The sequence below is a fragment of the Adiantum capillus-veneris genome, chromosome 4 (genome assembly GCF_014529385.1).
Source record: "Adiantum capillus-veneris isolate H3 chromosome 4, ASM1452938v2, whole genome shotgun sequence".
NCBI classification, from domain to species: domain Eukaryota; kingdom Viridiplantae; phylum Streptophyta; class Polypodiopsida; order Polypodiales; family Pteridaceae; genus Adiantum; species Adiantum capillus-veneris.
The window spans coordinates 159,232,221-159,251,891 of record NC_140934.1 but is presented as its reverse complement, the minus strand read 5'-3'; the positions used below and the strand labels follow the sequence as shown (position 1 = coordinate 159,251,891).

At 45.3% G+C, this 19,671-nt stretch overlaps 1 protein-coding gene across 3 annotated transcripts in view; it reads right to left on the bottom strand.

Annotated features, from left to right (window-relative positions):
• Positions 1 to 19,671, bottom strand: part of LOC147460233 (ARM repeat superfamily protein) — a 234,605-nt gene that overhangs the window by 188,996 nt on the left and 25,938 nt on the right. For all 3 annotated transcript variants that reach the window (XR_015187951.1, XM_086511315.1, XM_086511316.1), the window contains 2 exons: positions 15,622 to 15,739; positions 14,861 to 15,037 (listed from right to left, as the gene is read on the bottom strand). Coding sequence is in view for 2 of the 3 variants with exons in the window: in XM_086511315.1 (XP_086367441.1) it covers positions 14,861 to 15,037; positions 15,622 to 15,739 (295 nt within the window). In the remaining variant the exon portion in view is untranslated. The remainder of the gene's footprint in view (positions 1 to 14,860; positions 15,038 to 15,621; positions 15,740 to 19,671) is intronic.

Here is a 19,671-nt window from a genome sequence, read left to right as displayed (position 1 = left end):
ACTCTTATGTTGAGTCGGCGGGCATGTGCACCTTCTCTTCCTCAAGGGTAATGTATACGAGAAGGGATTTCTTGCTACACCTACACCTCCTCCTCGACCACTTTAGCCTCTTCCTCCACCTCCTCCTTGACCTCTTTCTGGATGTTCCACTTCACTATCTCCACCCATCCTTCTATGGTGGCCTCCATCTTGCCATCAATACTCTCGATGATTGCTTTGTAAGCTTTGTCTTGATGGCTTCTTTGTTCACTTCGACAATCTCCCCTTCTTCACATGATGAGCGGCCCCGGAGGGAGGCAATCTCCCCCTTGAGTATGTCGATCTCTTCCTTCATTGTGTCTTTCTCTTTATTCCATTCCTCAATATCTTTCATCGACTCTTTCAGCACGGTCACCTTCTCGTTCCTCCATTCCTCTATCTCCTTCCTCCATTCTTTCACCTCCATCTCAAATGTGGCGAGAAGCTAGTTGGTGGCTGTAAGGATTCTAGTTCCTAATCCTTCATTAATTACTTAAACTCATGATTAAGACTTAAGAAACTTGAACTGAACTTAGAACAAGACTCAGAAGACTCTGTGTTGATTGATTGAATGTGTGATACAAGGCCTCCTTATATAGGAGACGAAGAGACACAAATGAAAAGACACGTCTCATTGTGAAAAGGCGCGACTTTAGACGTAAAGACACATCATTTCGGCGAAGAGCTGCAACCATTGGGCAAAGAGTCGCACCCGTAGAGCGAAGGGGTGTGACCACTCGTCGAAGGAATGTGGCTTTTGGCGAAGAGACTCGTCTTTTGGGCGAAGGGGTGTGACCATCCAAGCGTAGGGGTCCTCCTTGGCATGGCACTTCGTGTTTCTGCAAGTAGGAGTAGATGTAATACTGTCACATAGTCACAATCGAGACATTCCCCCCCATTTAAAATGAGAGCCCGTGTCAAAGAAATGACTTCTAATGTTGATAGAATTCTAGAAAAGCATTAAATCTTAGAAAATCTTCAATCTTTGAGTTATCTGAAACCTTTGTCTTCAATCTTTGCTTCTTGCAAAACCTTTTTTCTTTTACTGCTAAATCCCATGTCATTGCATTGTTCAAAGACTTTTTAGAGGAATCTAGCATAATGAGGTTGACTGCAACAAGAGATTGATCTTCAAAATTCTTAATGCGATGTAAGATTTCTGGTTCAAAATCTTCCAATAACTGCGAAATATTTGAGGAAGAGGAAATCTTCCCAAGGTACTCTTCAGATGGGGTAACTTAAGCTATATGAATCACTGGAGAGGATTTTGGATTGAGACTGTAATTATCTTCCAATAACGAATCCCAAAATTCTTCAAAATCGTCTTCAAAAACTGCCACTTCATGACTTGCAATTGGTATATCATCATCCAACAAAGAATCAAAGAAAGCATAGTTGTCTTCAGACTCAGAATCTGCAACAACTATGTCCTTATCTTTGTTCGGTAACGGAGTATCACTTGGGAAAACTTCTTGCTAGAAATCATCTTTGTCTTCAGCTATTGATTCAGGAGAAGCTAATGAATTCAAAAATTTATCAATTAGAATTTCTGCATCTGCATCGGAGATCATATTTGCTTCATAATCCACTGTATCATGTTGTTTGACTTGTACACGTGAGGCTTGAATCACTCGTTCCGCATGAGAAAGCCCGCGTAAAATCAATTCACGTCCATCTTTGAACAAGTTGATAGTATGTCCTCGAAAGCTGATTACGGGATCATATTGAAATAACCAATGCTGACCAAGAATCATATCGTAGTAAGACAAAAGGCATGACTTCGAAATCCAGTTCATCTGCATAAGTTTGAATCTAGAACTGCAACTGCCGAACTGTCTCATCACAAGTCAAATTTGATCCATTTGCTAATTCCACATCATATAAATGAGATGTCTTCTGAGTTGGTAAGCCAAGCTGTTTAACTATCTGAGTACTGACGAAATTATTAGAACATCCGCTGTCCACCAAAACATTGAAGGAACGACCGTTGACAGTTCCAAGAAGACTCAAAACTTGCTTTGAGAGAGGCTCCAAAACTGAAGAATTGCATTGAGCATGCTTCATAAGAATAGTCGTATCCTCTGAGACACGAATCGTATTGACCATTGATTTTCCTTTATCCTTAGCAGAATCTCGTTGTTCAACATTCGATAATGTTTCCACGTTGAAATTTCTTTTCAAATAAAACAGATTTGGTTTCTTTGGACATCGATACCATCCATGGTCACCACTGCAAATTGTACATAATCCTTCCTTCCTTTGTGCACATCGTCCTTTGGGTTGGGTTCGAATCCATCGATAAAGCTATGAAGTTTATCAGAGGGACTAAGGGTCTCTATCTCCAAAGTTAGCCTTTGGAACTCTGAGATGTACGCGGCCAAGGAACCTGTTTGGCTCAGGCGGCGAAGAGAGGACTGGGCATGAAAATCCGCATTGGCAGGTTCAAACGACTTGCGAATAGCACGCCGGAATTTATCCCAAGAAGGTGTGTGTTTACCATCAGCAACCTGTCATTGCCACCAAAGAAATATTGTGTCCTTGAGCAAAGGACTAGCAAGTGCAACTTTTTTACTTTCCACTAAGTCTGTGTTCGATAAGTAAAACTCCATTTTGAACAGCCATTGGTCCAGCACGCGCTTCTCGCGACGACCATTATACGGCTCGGGCAATTTAGCATCCAGCTTCTTCTTCTTTGCAGCATTAAAAAATTTATAAAGCAATTGAAGTTCGCGATTGTCTACCTCTTCAGTTGGATCTGGTTCGTTTAATTCGTCCACTGAAGCTTCGAAAGAAGGTGTTGAATCAGCATGTGTCGTACGAGAAGTTGTAGGACGATTCCGAGAATTGTTTTGCATCTGCATCTGATCCAAACGAGTGTGTAGTGATGCGAGACTTGTGGAAAGTGTGGCCATCTGCTCTTTGATGAGCGCGAGGACGTCTTCCGACTGTTCGACGCCGTCTCGTGATGTCGGCATGGTGACTCCTCAAAAGGAACTCTCGAACAGGGGTAAAGGCAGGTTCTGGGACGGGTACTCCGAAAACAAAAAGTCTTGTTGAAATAAGTTTGCGCTCTGGAGTTTAGGGAGTCGGGAATAAGTATAACGCCCGGCTCTGAGCAAGAGAATTGTAGAGTGAAATTGTCGGGCAAAATTTTGTCCGGGAATTTTTTTATTTTATTTTTCTAATAGGTTATCCAATTGCTCTCATTGGCGAAGGGTAATGCGCGCGAAGTGTGCACACCAAGTCAGCATTGGGAGGAGAAGCCAGAGGAGAAATTTCGAATAAAATAATGCATCGCTGGCTTTTTTGGCAATTTTTTAATAAGTTTAATTGAAGGGGTACTGTCACATGGGGCTTAAAAGAATTATAAGGGTGTTGTTCATATTGGGTTTTAATTTTGGGGTTAATCTGGGGGAAGGCCGGCCAGCCAATTTGAGGATTTTGATATTACAAGCCAAAATCGTAAGTGGCCTAGGCTGCCAGCGCAAAAATACTCTGTAGCGTAAGTTTTCAACCAGCGTAGAATATTTGATGAAAGGGCAGCCAGCCAGCGCGCGAAGAATTACTCCACCCAGCGTTTCATATATTCAGCCCAGTGTTTTGGTAATTTTAGCAACCATTGAAGACGTTTTCAGCAGCCAGCGCTGGGAAAGGGTGCCTTCCTTGGTGCCCTCTCACGAAGAGGTGCCCTTTGGATATGCAGTAGCCAACAAAGGGAATTCAGCCCCTTGCCGAGTAAACGGGCACACACGCGAAGAGACACACCCATATGCGAAAGGGTGCCAGCAGGGTGAAGAGGTGCCGTCCTTTCACATGAAGAGGTGCGAGCGCAATCTTGCAGGGACACCACCCGATGAACAGGCCGGGTACGTGGCACTCCCGCAACACCCACATCTACATCTCTGTCCTTTGTTCTATATGTATGTAATTGGAACAGAATAAATTTAAGTAAGCTCATGCTCATAGTTGTGTGTATACCACCTTTCTTCTACTTCCATACAACTCCAGGAAGGGGGGGAGAGGGTAGCAGTGAGGGTGAGAGGCTCACAACCTTCGGATCCCGGGAAAAAAATTTGCTCTGATACCACTATAAGGATTCTAGTTGCTAATCCTTCATTAATTACTTAAACTCATGATTAAGACTAAAGAAACTTGAACTGAACCCAGAAACAAGACTCAGAAGACTCTGTGTTAATTGAGTGAATGTGTGATACAAGGGCTCCTTATATAGGAGACGAAGAGAGGCGCGACTTTAGACGTAAAGACACATCCTTTCGGCGAAGAGCTGCAACCATTGGGCGAAGAGTCGCACCCGTAGAGCGAAGGGGTGTGACCGGTCGTCGAAAAAGTGTGGCTTTTAGCGAAGAGACACGTCTTTTGGGCGAAGGGACACGTGTGACCATCCAAGCGTAGGGGTCCTCCTTGGCATGGCATTTCGTGTATCTGCAACTAGGAGTAGATGTAATACTGTAACATAGTCACAATCGTGACAGTGGCCACAAATGTGGAGAGTGTTTGCCACAGGAGAATTCACATTGCTCATCATGGTGAACACAGGGGGGGGGGGGGGGGGGGGGGGGGGGGGGAGAGAGAGAGAGAGATGCAATAAAATATCTTATCTAGAGGCCAAAGTGATCTATGAAGCCGAAGAGTTACATCGTGGTGAATATGATACAAAGTCTGGATAAAGGACAGAGACTAAACTAAACAAGAACAATAATAAATCTATAAAAGGTGGGTAGCATGAGCCTGAGGGGTACATATACAAAAAGTGGGTAGTATCTCAAAATACATATGGTGGATATGTATGTATCAAAATCCGGTGATAGCTCACACTGGTCGATGCATGATTATGTAGATGTCCTCCATGGTGAGAGTCCGCACAAGGGGTCTCTCATGTCTCGCCAATATGAATCTCATCCTACATCCTAGGTTGCAACCTCCGACAGCGCTGGGAGCATCCCCTCATCCTCGGCCTCCTGTATCTCCCCAGCTCGGGATGTGGTGTTGTTGGTGGGGGTGGGGGAGAGAGAGAGAGAGAGAGAGAGAGAGAGAGAGAGAGAGAGAGAGAGAGAGAGAGAGAGAGAGAGAGAGAGAAAATGAAATGACATGTTATATTAACGTCTTCAAAAGGCCAAAATGACCTATGAACCCAAACTAATACAATCTTGGTGGATCAAATACAATGTCTGGATATAAAAAAAAAGTGAAGTAAAGTGAAAAACTAAAATATTAACTGCTAGATGTGAACTAAGCAACTAGCTGGAACTGTGTAGGAAATGAGTAGGGGGGTGAAAGTGGTGACTAGGGGCTAATACAACACAATGTGGGTGTGCGTGTGGGAATATAATGGGTAAGAGTTGATACAAAGGCTGATACAAGATGAGCAAGGTGTACAATCCTCAAAAGAGCTAAATCATAGGAGATCCATCATCACTCGCTGGCAAATCTCATCAATCTCCTCCATGGTCAATAGTCTGACTGAGCGTCGTGCATGTCGGGCCAAAGTGATTTGAATCCTCTGTTGCAACCTCCGTCCATGTTGTGTGGTCCTCTGTAGTTGTGGGCGTCTAGATCTCCCTAGCTTGGTCGCTCGATCGATCAACGTGCCTCTGGTGTGAGGAGAATGTAAGCTCTGTTGTGGTAGCTGCTCCTCTGGCTGCCCAGTGTCCACTCTAAAGAAGTCTGTGATCTATCTCTGAGACTCGCTAGCCTCGCCTCTCATCAAGCTCTCCCTGTGTCTACGTAGCTCGAGCAAAAACAGACCCAGACATCTCAGGTCCTCATACCCCATGACTCTAGAGAGTGGTCCAAAGCTTTCTCTAAATAGGCAATCAAGCCTCGTATCTCATAATAAACTGGGCAATGGCATGTGTAGTGCAACTCTGTCTTAGGCTCCATGTGGCATGGGGGACATGTCTTGGCCTCTACTCGTACTCCGTTGTATCTACCAGTCTCGATCCGAAGCTGGTGTGAACATGTGTGTATCTAGCCAATAGCACATCGTATACCATGAGATAAGTGGGTGTCCATGTATTTGGGCCTCGTCACAAAACCATCCTCAGTAAGCGGGAGAAGATGCTCCCTATAGAAAGCCATCTTCGTGCCCAACTCCTGTGCCGGCTGTAACCAAGTCCTCCTAGTATCTAGCTGAATCAGGTCTTGGTGGATGAGCCTGGTGATCTCCGACTGTGTAAGAGTCAAAGATGGTGCACCCAATGAGTACTGGAAGGGGGGCAATCTGTCCATGTTCAACCCATGTACCTGAAACCATGATATCATCTCCCCATACCAGTATTTGGGCTTTTGATTTTACAGCTTTTGGGGCTCTGCTTTTGGCATCCCTTGTAAACCTTTATAAGTGTGGCTTGGCCTCTCACTTCGGAGAGCATCCGGACGTAGAGTCTGAGAGTGAGACCCAACCACTCCCGTGTACTTTGTGCAACAGATTAATACAAAAAGAAATACCGAAAGGGGCACCAGTCTTTAGGGCCAATATCTCTAGGCACGGAACTCCGCCGGGCCATGTCGAATCAATTGTGAAACTGTGAACTGTTTTGAAGTGAATTCTTGTTGTGTCGCGGTAGAATCTTGACTTGGAGTGTCCAAGTCTATTACAGTGGTATCAGAGCACGGCCGATTTCTCTTCTGGCGGGAAATCCGATCCTTTTTACGTGGCACTTATGGATTCAGACAGAGATCAGTCAACTTCCTTTGCATCCGGAGATGCGGAAAGAGATCACGAAGAAGATTCACGCAAGGAGTACGGCCTACCTCGGCCTACTCAGGCGGAGCTTGAAGAGATGGAGCGTCGACAATTGTTGACGATGCAACAAAGATGATGCTAAAATTTGCAAAGGACCCGAAATTTGCAAAATTTATGACCCAGACCTTCTTCGACGAGGTGCACTCACAGTGGCAGCAAACCACAGAACCACCCCTCAAACCAGCACTCAAGAAACCTCCCACTCCCAAGGATGTTTACAGAGCAAGAATTAGAAGAGGTGCTTGATACACGGATTTCTCAACTTTTTGACGCGCAGAACAAAGCTAAAAAGCACGACAAAAAGCAGAAGAAAGGCACCAACTTCCCGGGTTATTTGGGTCGTCGGTCTACTTTTGCCTCGGCAACAAAGCAGAAGAAGCATGTGCAATTTTAAGGAGTATCCAATTCTTCTTCTTCTTCTTCTTCTTCTTCTTCTTCTTCTTCTTCTTCTTCTGACAGTTCTTCTAGCTCCTTTGACTTGAGCGAAGAAGACAGGAAAGGGAAAAAGCTAAGCAAAAAGCAAAGTTTCGGAAAGGGCAAGAAAAAGACAAAGAAGCCTAGATTTCGCCCAGTTTCTGACAGTTCTACGAGGACTCGTCTTCAGACAATTCGGACTCCGATGATCACAGCTTTTATGCAAAGAAGAAGAATTTTCCTAAAGCCAACCAGTATGACTTTCCGGAGGATAAAAGCAAGAAAGTCCGAAAGTTTAAAGAAGTAATCAGTCAATTAAATTTGACACGTTTCCGTTGTGATGAAAGCTGGGGATAACGCATATCCTATCATCTTGGGTAGGCCGTGGCTGTTGGAATAGGTACCAAACAGGATTGGAAGAGCAGAGTGTCTACCTTACCTGATAAAGAGAAAGGAAGACAGGTGATGCCCGATCTGAAGACCAAGGAAAGCCATTTCCATCCTATGGCGGCGAGAGACGAAGGGGACACCACCAGCTATGAGTACGAGACTGAAACAACCTATGATGAGGGCTACACAGATACAGAGGAAGAAGAAAGCGAGGATGATATGCTCAAGATTGATGTTGACTTGTTTGGGGTCACTGTGGAAGAACCTTGTGCAGAAGAGGAGGCGCAAGCACAAGTGCATTTTATGGGCCTTCATACAGCAGTTTGACATAGCTTTCTCTGGAGGGCGTTCCTCAGAGCACTCCAAGATTCGGAGGGCTACCTCTTACTTCAAGGGAAATGCTCGAACTTGGTGGTCCACGCTTCTATTTAACAAGACAACGCCAGTTAAATGGCTGAAATTTAAAAGGCTTTTTATTTCTTCTTGGTTGACTCGGGAGTACGAACACGACATACGAACTGCTTGGAACCATCTTCGGATGACCAAGAAGGATACATTGGACGCATATTGCGAGAGATTCTGGAGCTCTTTTCTACCAGCCTCTTCATTTAAGAAGATCTCGTTCAAAGAACAGATTGAGAGGTTTACCTTGGGACTTCCTACAAAGATCCGAGATCAGTGCTTAGAGCAAAAATCAGATTCCATTCAGGAACTACTGAGTCATGCGAAACAGGGTTTTGCCATTCATTCAGACAATTTGACCTACCCAGCAGATGAAATCATGACACAAAGGACAGAACAGACTTCGAACAATGAAAGTAGAAAGAGGAAGAGCATCCCAGAAAAGAAAGAAAAGGATGCACGACCCAAGCTTACTCTTCGAGAAAAAGCTCTCTACAACAAAGAGGGAAAGTGCTTTGGATGTGGGGAAACGGGCACATCTCCGCAAAGTGCCCTAAAAAGGCACCGAAAGAACAGAATGACAAAGGATGAAGACAAGCTTGAGGGTTCAAAAGCAACTGCGGAACGTGGACGAATAGGCAAGATGAAAGTAGGACTGGTTCCAGATTGCATGGGTACTGATCCAAGCACGATTGATGAGAGTACAGAACTTTGCCGAGCTTGGGGCAAAGTGAAAGACAAAGAAGCCCTGATTTCCTTTGATGGAGGAGCCAAGGCCAACTTCATTTCACCTGAATTGGCGGCGCCGCTCGAGATCACACCCGATCGGATGGGACCACTAGCAGAGGCAGTTCTAGCCACACCCGGCAGGGACGTAGCCATTACACCTGTCATTGGCAAACTTCGGTTGCATTGTCAGGGGTATTTGGGGCATGAGGACTTCTACATAATGCCCTTGGAAGGTTGTGATGTCCTCTTGGGAATTCCCTAGTACCATAAGAACAACGCCGTGGTCGACTATCGGGCGAGAAAAGCGACTTTGACTACAGAGAAGGGCCGAACCATTGTACTTGATGTAAAACTTAAGGGGGAGTCTGTTCCTATTGTATCAGCTTCGGCTGTTTCCAAATTAATGAAATCCAGTCTGTTTATTTACTTGATCTTTTTTGAAAGCGTTGAATGATGAGAATAGGACAAATATGTCTGAACTTGATAAAGAACGCCAAGATTTTCTCCACGCTCATGACGATTGCTTTTCAAAGGGCTTGCCAGGCGAGTTACCACCCGCTCCTGAGGATCATACCATTGATCTGATACCTGGAAGCACACCACCGAACTGGCCACCTTACCGTGTAAGCCGAGCCCAGAATGAAGAGATTAAGTGAAAGGCCTCTTGGAAAAGGGTCTTGTCCAGCCTAGTACTTCACCGTACTGCTCTCCAGTGTTGTTGCTTTTGAAGAAAGACAAATGTTGGAGAATGTACTTCGATTATAGAGCTCTCAACAAAATCACCATCAAGAACAAATTTCTGATTCCTAGGATCGATGATATTCTTGACCGACAACAGGGATCCTCGTGTTTTAGTAGGATCGACTTGAAGAACGGATATGATCAGATCCGAATCGCGACGGGAGATGTCTATAAGACAGCTTTTCAGACGACTTTTGGGTTATTTGAGTTTTTGGTGATGCCTTTTGGCCTAACCAATGCTCTTGCGACATTTAAACAGATGATGGACACGATTTTTTGAGAGTGCAGACTATTTGTTGGCACTTTCTTTGACGACATCATTGTTTTCTCCAAGGATGAGGCAGAACATAGAGAACATCTGCTACAGGTCTTTCAAGCTTTACGAGATCACGAGTTGGTGATTAATGCAAAGAAAAGTGAATTTTTTCTACCAGAGATACACTTTTTGGGACACATTGTGTCAGCAGTAGGAGTGCAGATGGACTTGGCCAAGATAGAGATTATCCTTGATTGGCCCGATTTGAGGAATGTCCATGAAGTTAGAAGCTTCTTGGGATTGTGTTCGTACTACAGGCGGTTCATTAGAAAGTTTGCAAAGGTTGCTTCCCCTTTGCATTTGTTGACGCAGAAAGGAGTCCCTTTCTCCTTGGGACCCACAGAGGTGACTGCCTTTCAGACACTAAAAGAGAAATTGACTACAGGACCATTTTTGACTTTGCCGAACTTGCAGAAGTCATTTGAAGTATATTGTGATGTTTGTGGTCGTAGTCTGGGTGCGGTCTTAATGCAAGAAGGCCATGTCATTGGCTACAAGAGCCGACTTTTCTCAAGACCGGAATTGACAGCACAGATTTATGAGAAAGAGCTTTTGGGGGTTATCCATGCTGTTACTCAGTGGCGGCATTACCTGCTCGGAGCGGATTTTACTGTCTTCACAGACCATCAGAGTTTACGCTACTTCTTGTCATAGAAGCAACTATCGGAAAAGCACATGCGGTGGGCGAACATCTTGTCACAGTTTCACTTCCAGATTGTCCATGTGCAGGGACAAAAGAATTTGGTGGCAAATGCTTTGTCCCGGAAGCCGTTGGTTCTGGCTATTTCCGCACTACATCATAGGAGCTTCGAGGATATGGTCGATCAGTATGCCACAGATACAGATTTTGCAGATATTTTCACTCGAATACGGAATGGGGAGATAGTAGCGGGATATTCCATTCGGGATGGCTACTTGATGAGGAAAACCATGTTGTGCGTTACACAGCCGTTGAGGGAAAAGGTTATGACCGAATGCCATTGTCCACCTTTTACGGGTCACCGCGGCATAGCTACCACCTTGAAGGGTGTGGAGAGATACTTCTGTTGGCCGAGACTCAAGAAGGACGTGGACGATTTTGTGCGTGGTTGCTTCGTATGCGAGGTCAAGTTTGACAGGCATAAAGCACAGGGATTGTTACAGCCTTTACCTATACCCACCCGCCCCTGGGAAAGCATTGCAATGGATTTCATTTTTGATCTCCCGAGAACACAGAGTGGTCACGATGGTATCTGGACTGTTATTGACAGATTTAACAAGCAAACTCATTTCATTCCAATGAAGAAACAGTCAAGGCGGATCACTTAGCGAGACTATTTGTGGCCCAGATCTTCAGATTACATGGCATGCCCAATATGATTGTCTCCAACAGGGACCCCAGATTCACGAGTTTGTTTTGAAAGGCTATTTGGGAGAACATTGGCACGCAGTTGCAGTTCTCGTCATCTTTCCACCCACAGACTGACAGGTAATCTGAGATTGCCAATTCAGTGGTACTAGATTTATTGAAGTCTCACATCTCGGATCAAAAGACTCAATGGAAAAAGTATTTACCTTTGGTGGAATTTGCCTACAATAACACGATACACTCTTCAATGGGGAAGGCGCCATTTGAGATTATTAAAGGTGCTACGAAGGTTCCACCCTTCCTAAGCACGAAAGATAAGATTTTTGAAGCCGATGAGTACACGCGTGACTTGGACACGGCTTTTGCCAAGGTCCGCGAGGCGTTGCAGAAATCTCAACAAAGACAGAAAAAGGCAGCAGATCGCCATCTTCGCGATTTGAAATTGAAGGAGAACGATTAGGTCCTCTTACGTTTTGAGAAGGCATCTCTAAGAAAGAAAAAGGGAAAGGAGAGGCTTTTTCCAAAGCTTAGTATGCGATACTACGGACCTTTCCAGATCTCCGAAAAGATAAATGATGTCTCCTTTAGACTGAAGCTGCCCGACACTTGGAGAATTCACAATGCTTTTCATGTGAGTCTCTTGAAGCCCTTTAAAGGCGATGTGCCCGAAGATGGGGAGCTTGATGAGCAACCCGAAGTGGAAGAAAACGAGGAGATCCTTGTTCCAGAACAGATATTGACACATAAAGAGAGAAAGATTAAGGGTAAAGTGATAAGGCGGTTCTTGGTTAAATTCAAGAACTATCCTGCATTGGACGCAAAGTGGATGGAGGAGGAGCACCTAGCAGATACTCCTCATATTGTGAATCTTTACCATGAAGCATTTGGATTAGCATAGTCTATATTCTAAATGGAACCCCGAACTCAGCTTGGCCGGAATCTGGTGCAGCGGGTATGCACAAGAGGGGAGTTGCTCCGCTCCTTTGTCAATAGATTGCCTCAATTTTTCTTTTATACTAAAGTCACTGATGTCTCTTTTAGTTTCAGGGATACTGTGAGCTGACAATATTCTGCTGTATGACTTTATGAACTCCCGATAATATGATATCAATTTGTTCTTGACTTGTTTAAGTGCAGGAACTCATAGACGAAATGACTGCAACATTTTGGTTTGAATGATCTCGTTAGACATGGTTGCAATAAGGATTAGTCGATCGGGCATCTGTGAGGTCCCGACTGGATCTAGATGTGATTGCTAAATACGTTGCCGATAAATCATGGTCTGAGATCCGAATGAATGTTGAATGTGATTTGTCATGTGATATCGTGTGATGTCGTGTGATGTCGTGTGATGTGATTGTCGATTGGTACATGTGCTAGATATGTGTTCCTAGTGCGTCGGTACTAACAGTCAGTGTCTGCTAAGACAGTTTATGGCCTCTATCTGTTTTGCACGCCTAATCGAGGGCGATTACAATGCTTTCAAGAGGGGAATATGTCACAAACAAGTGACATGGCGTGCCCACAGTACACACGCACATATACCCTCCCCTGGCACACAGCCCCAAAAATGTTGGCTCCTCCCGAAATTCACGCGAGGCTGGACTGTACGGACATCTCCGCAAATTGCGGCACAAAATGCGGGGCCTGTACAGAGCTGACACGTGACTGCTAGTGTACAGAATGCAAGCTTTTGTGTGGGCTGCTTTTCTATGCAATGGGCTGAAAAGAATTCTACGCAAAGTTATGGACAGCTTTTTGGGTTGCTTTAATTAACAAGCAAAGCTTGAGAGAGTCAAAGTTGTTTAATTTTACAAGGCTTTTGATTTTACAGCTTTTGGGGCTCTGCTTTTGGCATCCCTTGTGAAACTTTATAAGTGTGGCTTGGCCTCTCACTTCGAGAGCATCTGGACGCACAGTCTGAGAGTGAGACCCAACCACTCCCGTGTACTTTGTGCAACAGATTAATACAAAAAGAAATACCGAAAGGGGCGCCAGTCTTTGGGGCTAATATCTCTGGGCACGGAACTCCGCCGGGCCGTGTCGAATCAATTGTGAACTGTGAACTGTTTTGAAGTGAATTCTTGTTGTGTCGCGATAGAATCTTGACTTGGTGTGTCCAAGTCTGTTACAGCGACTAACAGGCTGAATCTGCAAACGCTGGCTGATCTGACCATACGGCGAGGATCTGCTACGGGAAGGTGAGACCTACGAGGTTTGGGGCTTGCGATGTGGAGTCTGACTGCTGAAATTTGAAAACGCTGATGCAAATGATGGTTCTGTCGCCAAGAAACTGCAAAACACTGATGGTAATAAGCAATTGCAAAAACGCTAGGCTGATCCACTGCAAACTGCTAACACCAGGCTGATTTGCAATATGCAAAACACTCAGGCTGATCTACAATTGCTGGAAACGCTAGGCTTCTTGATGGCTGAAAACGCTAGGGATTTTGCCGATCTTATTGAGAAGGTGCCTGTGAGTTGGACTCCTACTGCCTCCTCTGCCAGAAAGTGCTAGCGCTAGCTTTTCTTATATATTGACTTACCAGAATTGCCCTACCCAGTTTCCCAACAAAGTCACTTATTAATAAATGATCATGCTGTGTGCAACCAGAGGATATGCAACTACTCTAAGTGCCTGGATATGCACGGCCTGCGAACAGACTCACAAAGGTGCCAGAACACTTCCTAGGCTGACCTGAACCTTGGACATGAAGTAGCTTGTCCACATGCACATAGGGTTAGATGTGCACCTGACATGATGATACCCAGAGCTGACCAATAACCACTCGTGAGCTTCGTGGCATGTAAGTGTCCATGTAGCGTGGTCTCTCAGTAAACCACTCGTCTAGCATGGTCAAGAAGAGCTCGATGTAATAATACATCTTCAAGGCAAGAGGCTGTCTACGTCGTTCCATGTCTCTCTAACATAGAACTGCCATAGGTCCTGTTTGAGTTTTATGTTCCTCTCATCGTGTGAGAGCTAGATGAAGGGTGAATCCGGGTCATACTAGAAGGGTCATATTCTATCCATGTATATTCCATGTGCTCCAAACCATTTTCTCACCTATGAGTACCAAGACTCCTCGCCTCACTCTGAAATCTGTCTGGAAGCCTCAATGGCTTTGCGAGAGAGAGAAAGAAAGAAAGAAAGAAAGAAAGATTTTTAACGTCTATGTCAGGCCGAAATCGGCCTATGAGACAAATCAAATGTACATGGTGTGTATGTCATCCGTCTATCGGAAAGACAAATGAAACAAAACTGATACAAAACTGAACTGAATGTAGGTAGTGGAGTATCTGAGGAGGGATGGAGCTCTATCTCTAGGGGTATATGCATGTCTATATGCTCAAGGTAGTACAATCATGAGAATGCATCAAGCTATCTAGCTCCATCTTGTACTAATGGGGGGATGTAAGATGTGGTACATGGGCGGGTCTGGTGCCAAGGCTACCCGGATGAAAGCTGTCGGGTCGGCCCTCATCTGAGCCACTCGCTCCTCATTGGCACGGCGCTCCCGGGCTCGGATCTCCAATGAGCGAGTCTCTGGCTGCGCTCACCATGAAACAACAATTGACAAGTCATACAGCACAACATGAACTGAGATGTTAACCACGCAACACAAAAAATGTAGGGCATGTTTCTGCCATTTAAATTATTCTTTTACTATAATTCACTTTTCAGCGATCCTTATTTAACAAACCTACAACTTAGTACACATACTGAGTTTCGTACCTCAGATTCTTCAAAGGATCCCTTGTCAAAACTTTGTACAATAAATGTAAGAATCTTATTCACTAAGGTAGAATCAACTGTTTGTGCTGCATCAAGAACCTCGATGATTATTGCAACACTAAATGAGTATGGTGTCCTTGCCCTTAGAGTTTGGCTACCAATCTTCAACATCTGAGCCTGATAACAGCCAGACAACACTGAATATCATTTGCTACTTAAGCTTAACATTTTCCTTGAAAACAATTGAGAACACGTGTATCGGTCATGAAGAAAAATATTAATATAGGAGTGTCAGGAATAAAAGGAAATATATTCACACTAATATGGAAAGACACAAAAATAAAATCTACAGCCTGTCTAGGCAGACAAAAATGTGATTGGACAGCTGCCACAGCACACATTCCATGGTCATCAGTTAAACCTTTAGTTCATCTAATGTGCATCTACAGCAAAACAGTCAACTGTGTCCTCACACATAGTACAGGAAGCAGATCATCACACATTTCCCTTTACCGAGTCCTGTTCAGTGTTTTCCATGTTACTATTTTTAGATGTCTAAAAATTGGAAAGATTGCTCAAAAGCAAGAGCTGTGTCAACTTCCTGATACTTGTGTAATCAGTGGGCTGGCATTTAGTCTTCCTAACAACACTTTTCAAAAATTTACTTTCAGCTTTTCAGACAAACCACAGCCTTCCAGAGGTTGCTGACTTAACCAACAAAGAGAACTACAGAACATGAACTACTCGACATATATACATACAGATTCGCATATTCCATCTAAAACGGCCGCATCATGTAAGCACTGTTGAACCAGCACTTTTCGTGGTGGAGCTGCACCGGACTTCCTTACACCTTCAAGAAACCGCCACCGTGTCTTCCTAAAAAGAAATCAACCAATTATAAAACTAAGTGGAAAAAGTATGAAATACAGGCCCATTCCAAATGATATTCTCTTTTGCTGGAATTTGAGGCAATGCAAGCACAGCCACGCAATGTTAGCAGCAATTTTTTACCTTCTCTAACTAGGTGGTGCATAGATTAAGCGCATTGCAAGACAAAAGTCCCAACAAAACATAAACCTATGGAGTAGAGGTTTGATGAAATGGTCTTATCATAGGTGGCTAAAAACTGAAACTATGGTTTCTTGTTAAATGAGGAAGTGGTAAAACAATTTACCTTGACCCAGAAACTATGTACTTTGAACAGTTTTCCAATTCCCTGACCTTGACCAATTGTCTTGGTATGCTAAAATTTGTACCCTTATTCAATATACATATACATGAATGAATAAGGAGCACTCTCACTTCTTCTCTTGAGAGGCCTGCTCCAACCACACCGTGTATGCTCTGCTTTTCCCATTCCCGCTCTCATGTGCTCTGCCTTCAAATCACTGGTTTGGTCGATTTTGCAGATCCAGAGTCCTTGCATACTTTCCCGATTCTTGCACAGATGCCAATTTTTTCAAGATTTTATTTCCAACTTGGGAGACCTGCACATGCCGGGAGCTCCAAGCTCCAAGACCTCCCATGCCAAGCTCCGATCCGCATCTGCCATCGCTCAAGCTCCGTCAAGCTCCATGACTGCAGTAGCCGGCTTTGATACCAGTTGATGAGTGCACGGATGCGTGCGTGTGAAGCAGGTACAGAGAATCAGACAGCGTGGGAAATTGGAGCTAGAATGGAATCTGGGCAGCTCTGTAAGCCTTGAAATTGAAGTCGAGCAGCAGCCAGAGGAGAATCCAGGCAGTCAGTGAAGTGAATCGCAATCCACAATCAAAGTTGAGTAGCGCGTTTTTTTTTTTTTTTTTTTTTTTTTTTGCTTCAAGTGTTGTGAGGTTGTGCGTGTACACACACACACACACAAACAATGCAATAGTAATCGGCAGCGCTGGTGAATGAGCCAATTTGAGGGGTTTGAAGCTCTACAGAGGTCGAGCAAGCATTTAATCAGGCTACAGCATGTATCGAGGAGAAGCGGTGAAGAGGCAATTTGGGGGTTGAAGGCATTTGAGACCTTTGTACAGCGCTACAAAGTGTTTAAGCTTTGAAAAACAAAGCTCTGCACTAATCGGGTAGCTTTGGGTTTTTTGAAAGTGAGCTTAAGCAATACTGCATACACACTCACACACGGACCTTTTTTGGAGAAGCAAGACAGGGATTCTCTCCGGCGTGCACACTCTCGGCGTGAGGGTGTGAGCACACACACACACACTGTGCAAGCATCGGACCGGAGCATCTTCCTTGGGCTTCCTCTGCGCTTCTTGGCATAGAGAGGTTCGACACCAAGAACAAAGTTCGTAGGCACAAGAGGAGTATGTCCACATGCAGCCTGAAACGGAGTCATGCAAATTACTGAATTGGGAGAATTGTTGTAAGCAAACTCCACAAGTGGCAAACAATCTCCCCATGATGCCAATCGAATTTGAATGTGATGTATAAGCATCTCTTCCAAAATCTCGTTAACTCTTTCTGTCTGACCATCTGTTTGAGGATGATAGGCTGAGTTGAACAATAAATTTGTGCCAAGAGACTACCTTCGTGTTTTGCAAGCATCGCGAGCCGGATCAGTCGTCCAGCCCAGCGTTTTGGATTTTCAGCCCTGTTCCTTGCCAAAAAAGCCTCTTGTTCGCTAACGCAAACTCTTTGTTGCAACCCGGACCTTTCGGCAGCCTATTGAGCCTCTTCTCGGCCATTCCCTCGTCGCATCGAGTGCTCCCATCGTTGTCCATCATCAGCTGCGTTTTCAGCCAGCTTTTAGCCCTTCATTCCTCTCACATCGGGAGTGCAAATCAGCCATAGATCTACCCCTTGGTGGCCATCAACAACCCCTCAGTTTTCGGATCGAAAGGTGCATCAAATCAGCCCCGGAGGTACTTCCTTTTAAAGAGTTATTGAGGGAACATTTCCCATCGAGTCAATAGAGTCTGCATTGAGGTGTTGCATGTGTGTACATTCCCATTACGCAATCAAAAGCAAACACCATATTGGCAATGGAGTGGGGGGGCCTTGAGAGGGTTGGTGGGGACCTCATCACGTCTCTCTCTCTCTCTCTCTCTCTCTCTCTCTCTCTCTCTCTCTCTCTCTCTCTCATCTAACCCTGTGTGTACGTGGACAAGCTACTACAAGACATGGGTTCAGTTCAGTTCAGTCAGCCTAGATTAGGAAGTGATCTGGCACTTTTGTGAGTCTGTTCGCAGACCGTGCATGTCCAGACACTTAGAGTAGATGCATATCCTCTGGTTGCACACGGCATCATCATCAGATTTCCATTAGAACCAATCAGAAGCATTTTTACAGTGCATAGACCTATTTTTCCTATTTTAGCCAATTTTCGCTTATTATTTTTAAGTGACTTTTGTTGGGAAACTGGGTAGGGCAATTTAGCCATGCAAGTATATAAGAAATCCTAGCGCTAGCACTTTTGGGCAGGAGAGGCAGCAGGGACCAGACATCCAACAGGCACCTTCTTAGCAAAACCTTCCACGGCGGTAAACCTAGCGTTCTCAGCCTACAAACAGCCTAGCATTTTTGCATCAATCCAGTCTTGGCGTTTTTGCATTGCAGATCAGCCCCGGCAACAGCAAGACACAGCACATCCATAGCATTTTTGCATCAGCACAGAATCAGCCCTAGCGTTTTTGCATCAGTAGGACCACTCAGCGTTTTGCAGATCCTTCACGACAAAACACCCAGGAACATCAGCGCTTTCAGTTTTCAACATCAAGACACCGCGGTAGACGTCCCAAACCTCGCAGACCTCACCTTCCCGCAGCAGATCCTCGCCGCACGGTCAGATCCACTGAAGTTTGCAGATTCAGCCCGGAGCGCAGATTTCAGCATCTGCGTTTTCAGCGTGTCATCGTCGCATCGTCATCATCGTCGTCGTCACCGACATAGAGTCAGAATTCAGCAGATACAAGATTTGCAGATTTCAGCTCTTAGCATTTTCAGATTTCAGCCCGTCTCGTCGCCATCCTCATCGTTGTCGACATCGTCGGCAAGTCCATTGCATTGTAGAGATTTGTGCAATCAATAGTAGACCGCTCTCGCCATAGAGAGTGGGGCCTTCGGAGGAGGGTTTGATAACATTCTGGTGTCGTATTCTTCTCTCTCTATCTCTCAGTCTCAGCACCTTCATTCACAGTGTCACACTTTGTTTGTGATCATTTGCACTCTCTCATTAAAGGAACAGAAGGCTCTCCCTTCCGTAAGTAAAAGGAACCTTGAGCACAGTTCGGAGCACTCATCTTGAGCAAAGTTCAACATTCACTTCCGCTGCACCTCTCTCTCTCTCTCTCTCTCTCTCTCTCTCTCTCTCTCTCTCTCTCTCTCTCTCTCTCTCTCTCTCTCTCTCTCTCTCGCGCGTACCTGCTGCACCAGCGCCCTCCTCCTGCTGCACCAGCGCGCGTACCTGCTGCTGTGCTGCTCCAGGCACACTACTGCTGTACTGCGCGCTGCTGTGTCCCCCCAGCTGCTCAGCGCGCCCACCCCACCTGCACAGCACCCCCAGTACCCGCCTGTTGCTGCTGCTGTTATACCAACCTACTGCTGCTGCTGAACTGCCTCTCCTTGCTACACACGTACTCCCTCTCTTCCCCTCACGCAGCCCCTCCCCCCCCCTCACGCAGCCCCTCCTCGCAGCCTCCCTCCAGCCTCCCCCTCGCGCAGCCCCCCTCCAGCCTCCCCCTCACGCAGCCCCTCCTCGCTACCCATCACGCAGCTCTCTCTCTCTCTCTCTCTCTCTCTCTCTCTCTCTCTCTCTCTCTCTCTCTCTCTCACACACACACACACACACACACGGATACATACCC